The following is a 9,296-nucleotide window of genomic DNA, read 5'->3' as shown; positions in this document are numbered from 1 at the left end:
AGACCTAAATATCTGCATATTTTTTCCTTGCAGGGAACGTTTTGTAACTGGCAGGAAATACCCAACCCAAGGAATTCGGCACTCTGAGCCCATATATGGGGATTTTACCTTTCAGCCAATCAAGGGATATGGGCGGGGCCACGGAGGGGGCACCACAGACACTGAATCAGGGGAAGCTGACTCAAGTCAGACAGAAGGGGTGGGGGTGAGATAGAGAGATCATCTGAGCAAGTGGAAGGGAGTGTGTGAAATTGCAGCTGGCGCTGAGAAAAATTCTACTGAGCTTCTTCTACCTGCTGGCAGGAACAACATGAGCTCCCAGTTTAACAAGGGCCCAGCCTATGGCCTGTCTGCTGAAGTCAAGAACAAGGTAATGATTCTGAGTACAAGGACACGAGTATCTGTGGGATAAGGGTAGGGGAAGAGCCAAAGGAGTTTGTATGTAATCGGTGCTGCACAGAAATCTGTACAACTAATATCTGTATAACTAATACCTGTACAACTAATATCTGTATATCTGAATCCTCGATTCGTATGATCAGATCTTTGTGTCTATTACCAGCTTAAGCCTCTGCACAGAGAAAGTCCTTCTGAACATTTAACAACTTACTTTCTCCCGCAGTTTCATGAACTGAATTCGTGCATCACTTGAAACGTTCCCAGGGTGCATCTTTACTGCAGACCCACCTCATTCATCAGCTAGCCCCTTTTAGCAAACTTATACCAACGCATGGTTAGGATTTCTGCACCTTTTTTTTGCCTACACATAACTAAAACTCAAAGGCATATATGTTGTTCTGGAGGTAAAGCACATAGGGTGTCTCAGGGCATGTACTATATAGTTAAGGAACTGATGTCCTTACTGGAGCAGCACTGTTTTTAGGATACTGTTCTGCTTCCTCTGAAATGCAGAATTTAGTCAGGGCCCACCTTGACACTGATAAGAAAATATTGTTGCACATCAAGTAAGTTGTATATCTTTCTAGGGTTCATCCCAGGTCTGCCAGCCCCACACTGTTCTGCGACCGATGCCATAAAGGATTTCATAACTACTCACCTATGTGAATGCCCTTGTTGTCAGACAAATACCAGAAAATTTGCCTCACATCTAGTAAATTATAATTTCAAATACTAGGCTGATCCTGCCTAGCAACACGTAGAACACACCCAACAATTAAACAAAATAAATGAAGGAAATAAACCCGTTGCCATTTTGGTGTCATCATGAACATATTGTTTTCCTGAGAGGCTAAACCGGTACCTGCCATGGCTGTCCTTTGGTTTAACATAAATATTGTTTTTTAGGGGACTGGAGTTAATTCAACCTTACTAACTAGGTAGCATTGGCTGATTATGCATAGCTTTTCAGACAAGACACAATTACCATAGCCAATAATGAGACAGTAGGGGGTAGTTTCATCTGTTTTGATATTTAAGCAGGTAAAAAATATACATGGTGGGCTAAACAACTGAACATTGTTCCACCTTTGTGCCTTTGCCTTAGAGAAGGTCAGTGGAATAATGGGTTCACTCCAAAGTTCCAAAGAGAATTATCCTATTTAAGTGCAACTCCATTAAAGTGATACTTATATTTCAGAATTCCTTTTTTGTATCTGATTCCCTGTGTTGAAAGGACAGCAAAGACAGTAAAGGATTAGCCTGTAAATTTTAGGGTAACATGCCTCTCTTTCAATTACCAGTTACAGCAACAATTGAAAGACAAAGTACAGTACTTCTGATACAATATAGAATTATTTATTCATTAACCTCCATTGTTTCCACCATGATGTTTCCCATGCACTCTGTTTTCCCACTTACTTCCCTGGTTTACATGCCATAAAAATGACAATATATTAACCTTGGCCACTCCCATGTATAGGGCCAAAACAAACAAAAACTCCACTGGGTTGTGCAAACCTTTGAACAATTAAATACATCTTCTGTCTGGTACTCGTCTGTTGAAATCTATTAAACTGTGACCTTAGTGTGAATTTTTTTTGTTCTGTTGTTAGTTATGTAACACTAAATAGGGGTTCAAATGCATTTTCCATTCTCTCTAAAAAAAAAAACCAATATGTCAAGTAGCAGTCTGGGTGACTTATCTCATAAAACTGTTTCCGATAGGAGAAGAAACAAATAAAAAGTCGATACCTTTGTTGCTGCTCAGTGAGGAAGGAATTTGTGGTCCCAGACCTTTGATCATTTGTAATATGTCTTGATCACAATGAATTAAATTTGTGATCACCCAGTTTGCAGCAACAAAGGTATTGACTTTTCATTTGTTTCTGGAGTACTTTACTGGTGTGTGGCTTGGCCAGTGTTAATACCTGCATTCCCCATGTGTTAGAGAACATTTCAGATAGGAGAAGCACAGCCTAACTGAAATAGATTTTGCATAAAGAAAGAAAATGAAATTCTGCTACATTGGCTCAGGAGTATTCAGTACTCGGGTTGCCAAACATTTGCGGAATCAATAATTTTTGCCTTTTATCCTGCCTTTTAGCTCTTATGTCTATGCAATCCACTCTGAGATACATTACATTCATTGCTGAAACACATAGGCAAGATAATTTGCAGTTTGTTTAGCATGGACAGACTGAGATTTCCCTGTGAGGTTGTTTAGGGCTGGAACAGATGTGGAAATCAGAAGCCTCTGCCATATTTAGCAGATGCATCTCCAGATGGCAGAAAATGTATAGAATCAATACTGTAAATGAAAGGCATCTGTGCTCCTAACATATGTCAGAGTAGGACAAATGTATACAGTGGTGTAAAAACAAAGAAGGTGAATTTCAGACTAAGGGGAGGGTGGTTGATTAGGTTGAGGGAGGGTAAGATGATATTGGTATGTGATGTTCTTAAATGCTCAGGAAATTGTCATTTGTGTCACACAGAGCAGAACCTTTTCCTTTCCAGCACATTAAGAAAATAGAGAAAACTTTTAGCTCATTGTCTTTCTGTACAGTTGTCATTCAGAGATTGGTGGATATATTTAAGAGTTGGGTAGGCTAGATAAGAGGAGAGTCTAAAAATTCCTTTGACCAAATAATTCTTTTCAGGGCCTCGTGGATCCTAGTAACTGGTTTGTAAGCAGTAATATATTTATATTTTTAAAAAAAACTGTACAACCCCTAACTACTGAATTCATAAACTTAATGTGCTTCCACTTGATTAGAGCCCTGTAAAATTTGATATCACGCCTCCTGTGAACAGTGCTAAGACTATATGAATAAAGTAAATAAAGGCTTTGGAGGCAGTGCTGAAGGCAGTTGAAATTGTCTTCTCATTTGCTTTCTAGCTTTAGAAGTTTGCAAGGAGGACAGTAAGACAGCAACAACCTATAACAATGCAAAATGTTGCTTTGAGCCATTCAATTCATAATCACAATTTCCTTTTTTTTCTCTTAAGCTGGCACAGAAATATGACCCCCAAAAGGAGACAGAATTAAAGGTATGGATAGAAGAAGTGACAGGAATGTCCATTGGCCCAGACTTTCAGAAGGGATTAAAAGATGGCATCATTCTATGCGAGTAAGCACTTGTTTTTCATTGTGGGTTGTCACATGAATTTGTACTGTGATTGTAAAGAAAAAGGTTTACAGAAGGAATTGGGTTTATCAAAAGAAGGAGAGCCTAATGGCATTTTGTCATCTCAAGCAACTGTAGCAATTTGATTACATAAGGAGGAAGTGGTGTTATAGAAACCAAAAACTCAGTACTGCATAAAGTGCACCTTCTGTCCATTAGAGTATATTTGCAGTTTTCATAATAGTTTTACTATTTTGAATTTAGTGTTCCGTTACTCAGCTGTATCCTGTCCCTTAGCGATGCCATGCCAAAGGGCAACTCTATCTGAGAAAGCATACCCTCACATTTAATTATAAAATACATAATTGATAAATGCAGAAGTTTATTGCACATATAGAGGCACATTTACTTAGCTCGAGTAAAGGAATAGAATAAAAAATACTTCGAATTTTGACCATCGAATTGGCTACTTCGACCTTCGACTACGACTTCGAATCGAAAAGATACAAACTAAAAATTGTTCGACTATTCGACCATTCGATAGTCAAAGTACTGTCTCTTTAAAAAAACTTCGAACACCTACTTCGCCACCTAAAACCTACCGAACCTCAATATTAGCCTATGGGGAAGGTCCCCATAGGCTTTCTAGCCAATTTGTGATCAAAGGAAAATCGTTCGATCAATGGATTTAATCGCTAAATCCTTCGACTTCAATATTCGAATTAACCCTCGATATTCGACCCTAAGTAAATGTGCCCCATAATGTATGAAGAGTAGTGATAGGTAAAGAAAACTGTAAAAGCAACTGAGGTTTAAAATATTTTCTTAAAGTATTCAGAAAGCATTAAAATGCTGTGTTTTTTATTTTACTCTTTAAGTTTGCCCTTTTAATTAATTTAGCTTAAATAAAGCTTATTCAGTGAGGCATTACTGTACAATTCAAGTTAAGAAAATGTATTAAGTTGATGATATGTGCTTCTTTTCTATTAAATTATGTTTGAACGCTTTTCATTCACTGATATTTCAGGCTTATGAACAAATTAAGACCAAACTCCATCCCAAAAGTGAATGTCTCCCGTCAGAACTGGCACCAGGTGAGATGGGGACTTGACTTTATTTACTATAGCTAGGAAAGTATTTTCATTAATGCAATGATTCATAGATCCAACTATGGATATATCAGTTTTATCTGAACGATAGTGGATCTCATCAGGTTTTTGTTAGACAATGAAGAATAGCAGTAATGTTGGGAAGGAAAATCAATTAGACGGGCAATGGAAATTTCTGAATCAACTGCAAGAAAATTTGATGCTAGCTTTTACTTTCTGTTTACTATATTCACACATTATCCTTTTGTACTGCAGCTTGAGAATCTCTCTAACTTCATTAAAACAATGGCTCTTTATGGAATGAAATCGGTGGATCTTTTTGAAGCCAATGATCTTTTTGAGAATGGGAACATGACTCAAGTTCAGGTGTCTTTGCTGGCACTTGCTGGTCTGGTAGGTCTTGGTTTATGAGCAGAGTCTTTTAGCTTTAGTTTATTGTATCAAGCAGACTGTTCATGTTCATATTCTTTTATCTTCATATAATTTATCTAGGCAAAGACACAAGGTTTGCAAAGTGAAGTAGACATTGGGGTTAAATACTCAGAGAAAAAGGAGCGGAGTTTTGACGAGAATACCAAGAAAGCAGGACACTGTGTAATTGGGCTGCAGGTAAGTAACAAGATACCTATTAAAGGAGAAGCAAACCCAAAAGTTAAAAAAAAACCACCCCCCTGAGTTCACAGGTTCCATCTTCAGCCGCTTCAATAATCTTCACAATGAGAACGGCAGTTTGGCAGTTTTCATGGGTTTCGGCGCATGCACAGTTTTTGCAAATCAGAAAATTGTTCCAACTGCGCATGTGCCGTCATGCCGGTCTCTTTCCGCAGATTACCAAATAGAAGAAGATGGGGCCAGTGAACTCCGATGCCTGATTCTGCACCAAGGGGTAAGTAAAAAGTTAGGGGCATTTGCCCGGGGTAACACTTAGGCTGGGGGAAGGAGGGAGGGTGGTCTATGTAGGGTAGGGGGTAGGGTTTTTTTTAACTTTAGAGTTTGCTTCTCCTTTAAGGACAAAAAGGAATTCAGTAATTGGCCACTATTCAAAACATTTTTTAAAATAATTGGGACTATATTGAATATATATATATATATATGTGTGTGTGTGTGTGTCTTGTATATGTATAAACTTTTTTTCAAGTGTGGGAGAAATGTGGTAATAGTTAAATAATCACTGTCTATTCCTCTTCTCTTACCCAAACAGATGGGTACAAATAAATGTGCCAGTCAGTCTGGCATGACAGCATATGGCACAAGGAGGCATCTGTATGACCCCAAGAACACAATCCTACCACCAATGGACCATTCCACTATCAGTCTACAGATGGGCAGCAACAAAGGAGCCAGCCAGGTGGGAAAACCATTAAAATGGCATACAAAATGTGATTCTGTCTATTTGTGCTCATCTGTACTAATGTCATTTTTCTGGTCACACCTACATGAGGCAAAAGGTGTCCATTCAAGAGAGCCCTGTACCCAATATCTTTCTTGATGAAGCATTTAGAAAAGGGCTTTGTGTGTTGTACCTATAGATGCTCACTGTTGTTGTTTGTTGAATCACATTCAGTTGAAGGTCATACAAATGTACTAAGCAGACATCAAATTTGAATTTATGCAGTATTCCTGCCACCCACTAAACTGAATGGAAGTATTAAAACTACTGCACAAATGTTAGTACTTTCATGCATCCTGCAATGTCTTTGCTTAGAAGTTGGAGCCCCCCCCCCCCGGGCAGAATATAAATTCAGGAATGACTCTGTGTATAGAGGCACATACAAATTTTGCATTCTAACACACACACCCTCCTTTTAAATGCAAACAATCTGTTGCCTATGAAAATAGTTTCATTTGCAGACATTCAAGTTTATATATGTGTTTTCTGAAACACCTGGTGAAAAAAAAAAGCTTGTTGCCGTTTAAACTCTTTAATAAATTGTGCCCTTAAAAATCCTGTGCAAGTCAATAGACCTGTGAAAACTATTTTCACTCTTTGAAATGCTTTCATGTGTTCTCATTTACATTACTCGGTGATAAAGAAGGCCACAGTAGAATACATTCTTGAGGGAATGCATATACACTCTTATTGCGGCTTATGTCTTTCAGCTTAAAAATGTGTTAGTCAATTAAACAGTGATCCCCAACCAGTAGCTCGTGAGGAACATGTTGCTCTCCAACCCCTTGGATGTTGCTCTCAGGGTCACAAAGCAGTTGCTTATATTTTAATTCCAATCTTGAAAACAAGTTTTTAAGTGCATAAAAAAGTATTTTGCAAGTAGAGCCTCTTGTAGGCTGCCAGTCCACATAGGGGCTACCAAATAGCAAATCACAGCCCTTATTTGGCACTGCAAGGGACTTTTTCATGCTTGTGTTGCTCCCAAACTCTTTTTACATTTGACTGTGGCTCACAGGTAAAAAAAAAGGTTTGGGACCCCTGAATTAAAGGTTTATTCAGGCTTTATAGTAGATGATATTATTCAAACATTTTTTGTTTTACTTCTGACAAGGTCAAACAATATAAACATAAAAGAAGGGCACGCTCCCATAGTATAAAATTGTATCAGCAGATATATTGCACTTACAATTTAAGCAGAAAATGATTGTTCATCAATAAAGTCTGTTAAATCTGTTAAACAATATGACTGCTCCCATTTCAGTAAAAATTAAGTACATTATTAGCAGAATCGTTATGCTATTTATTATTTATGGCATATTGTTCCATGTGTTTTTGTTAACACTTTCCTAACTGCAGAAAAGGAAAGGTATTTAACAAATCAAAACATTATACTTTTACTATTTTGAGCAGTGAAACATAATTCAGTGGTATAAGACATTTAAGCTCAGTGACATGGATTACTTCTAACATCCCACCAAACTGTTAAACTCCAGGGAATTAAAAGCATTGCATTGAAATGAATGCTTTGTATATTCTTCCAGGTGGGCATGACGGCTCCTGGCACTCGGCGTCACATCTATGATACCAAGTCTGGAACTGAGAAGTGTGACAATTCATCCATGTCACTGCAGATGGGATACACCCAGGGAGCCAACCAGAGTGGTCAGATATTTGGGCTCGGCCGGCAGATTTATGACCCAAAATACTGCCCCACGGGTAATCGAGATGATCTGCCTCATGATGAAAATGAGCAGGAACAATACCAGCAGGATTTTTGAACCCTTGTGTGGGGTGACTTTGCCATAAGGACCAATAAGAGCTACCTTAACATTTGAAAAGGTGTACTAAATTAGAAAATGTTTCCCTTATTTATCCTCAGCTGCATAAAATAACTGGACTTCATGTTAAATATTGCTTTAGAATTTATCAAGATTCCTTTTTAGTGCAAAAGAAAAACTGTTGAAGAAAATTATCAGGGTGAAGGGTGTGGCATTTTATTCCATATTATATGCCTTTAAACTGCCAACAAGTGTAATTTGCAGGCATAAACTTCAGAATTCCTTTTCTTCTGATCTTCTGAAGAAGTGCCTTATTACATTTTAAACCACACAGCAAATAATACTGCTTTCAAGATTCTGCAGCGTGGAAAGGTTTAAAGGTCTTTTAGAAACAGTTTTTTTCCAGCTCTCTGTCATAAGGATAATTCAAAAAGAGAAACATGCAGAGAGCCTAAGCTTTTTGTATTTGTGTAACTGATGATATTTGGGATGAAAAGAGCAGGTCATCTTGCCTTAAATTCCTCTCTGTGTGGTGGTCTGCTCGAGATGAAATAACATAGCATTCTGTAGATTACTAAACAATATGCATCATACTTTGCAGGTCATTTCTAAAGTGAATGGACCAAGCATACTTTTTTAAAGTATATTCTGTACAGGAATTAGCTTTTTATTGTTTGTATATTTTATTACATTATTTCTAAAGGACAAAAAGACCTCTTATAACATCATTGTCTAAGATGTGGATTGGCTATATTGGATACTCATTTTTGGGGTTCTGTACCCCTCCTACATATGCTGATAATTACTCTTGCTGCTTTTTTTGACCCCAGGAACTTAATTTAAACTGCCTGCTATCTTTCCACATGGGGAAGTACTAGGGGTCTGGACTTGCCTGATACTCTGCACTAGATGTGTAATGTAAAGACAAGACAATGTTCATTGCAACTCAAAAGCCACTGTGTCGAGCTTTACCTCCTCTAGAACTGCACATGCTGCCTTAAGTCTGTTACAAGTCTTTGTAATTTATTGTGACTTGTGTGTGCACATGGAAGAAATTCCATCCTTTCATTTCTGTAGCCCCTGCCAAATTTTAGGCTAGAAATGTATTTGCCATGAAAATTCATTAGCTTGTTCAAGATATTGATATCTTTAAAGGACCAATGTAGATTTTGTTACATGTATAAGGCAGTCTTAATCTCTGAAAGTGATTTTATGTAAAGGAACAAACATGTTAAGTTAACTTTTAGTGATGTTATTCTCATTGACTAAATTACCTCATTTATTGCAGGCAACCTGTCTACAGAACCAAAATCTTGATCATTGTTTTGTGCTGTTTTGAAATGTACTTGATTCTAAATTTGGGTTTGCCTTTTTTATTTCTTTGTCTTTATTAAAAAAAGTTGTTTTGTCATGATTTCTGTAATGTATTGTATATGTAATATGGGCTAGAACTTTTAATAAGGTGTCTGTGAATAGGATTCATGCCTATAAT

General features: G+C 37.6%; 1 protein-coding gene across 1 annotated transcript; it reads left to right on the top strand.

The window, feature by feature from the left end:
• Positions 1 to 205: 205 nt before the first annotated feature.
• Positions 206 to 9,218, top strand: cnn2.S (calponin S homeolog). The gene is given in 7 exon segments (NM_001092412.1): positions 206 to 370; positions 3,409 to 3,530; positions 4,555 to 4,621; positions 4,892 to 5,029; positions 5,129 to 5,245; positions 5,838 to 5,984; positions 7,568 to 9,218. Coding segments are annotated over 7 exon segments (888 nt in total). The 5' UTR covers positions 206 to 310; the 3' UTR covers positions 7,805 to 9,218.
• Positions 9,219 to 9,296: the final 78 nt, after the last annotated feature.

This window comes from Xenopus laevis, chromosome 1S (assembly GCF_017654675.1).
Source record: "Xenopus laevis strain J_2021 chromosome 1S, Xenopus_laevis_v10.1, whole genome shotgun sequence".
NCBI classification, from domain to species: Eukaryota; Metazoa; Chordata; class Amphibia; order Anura; family Pipidae; genus Xenopus; species Xenopus laevis.
This window is presented reverse-complemented; position numbering and strand designations above follow the sequence as displayed.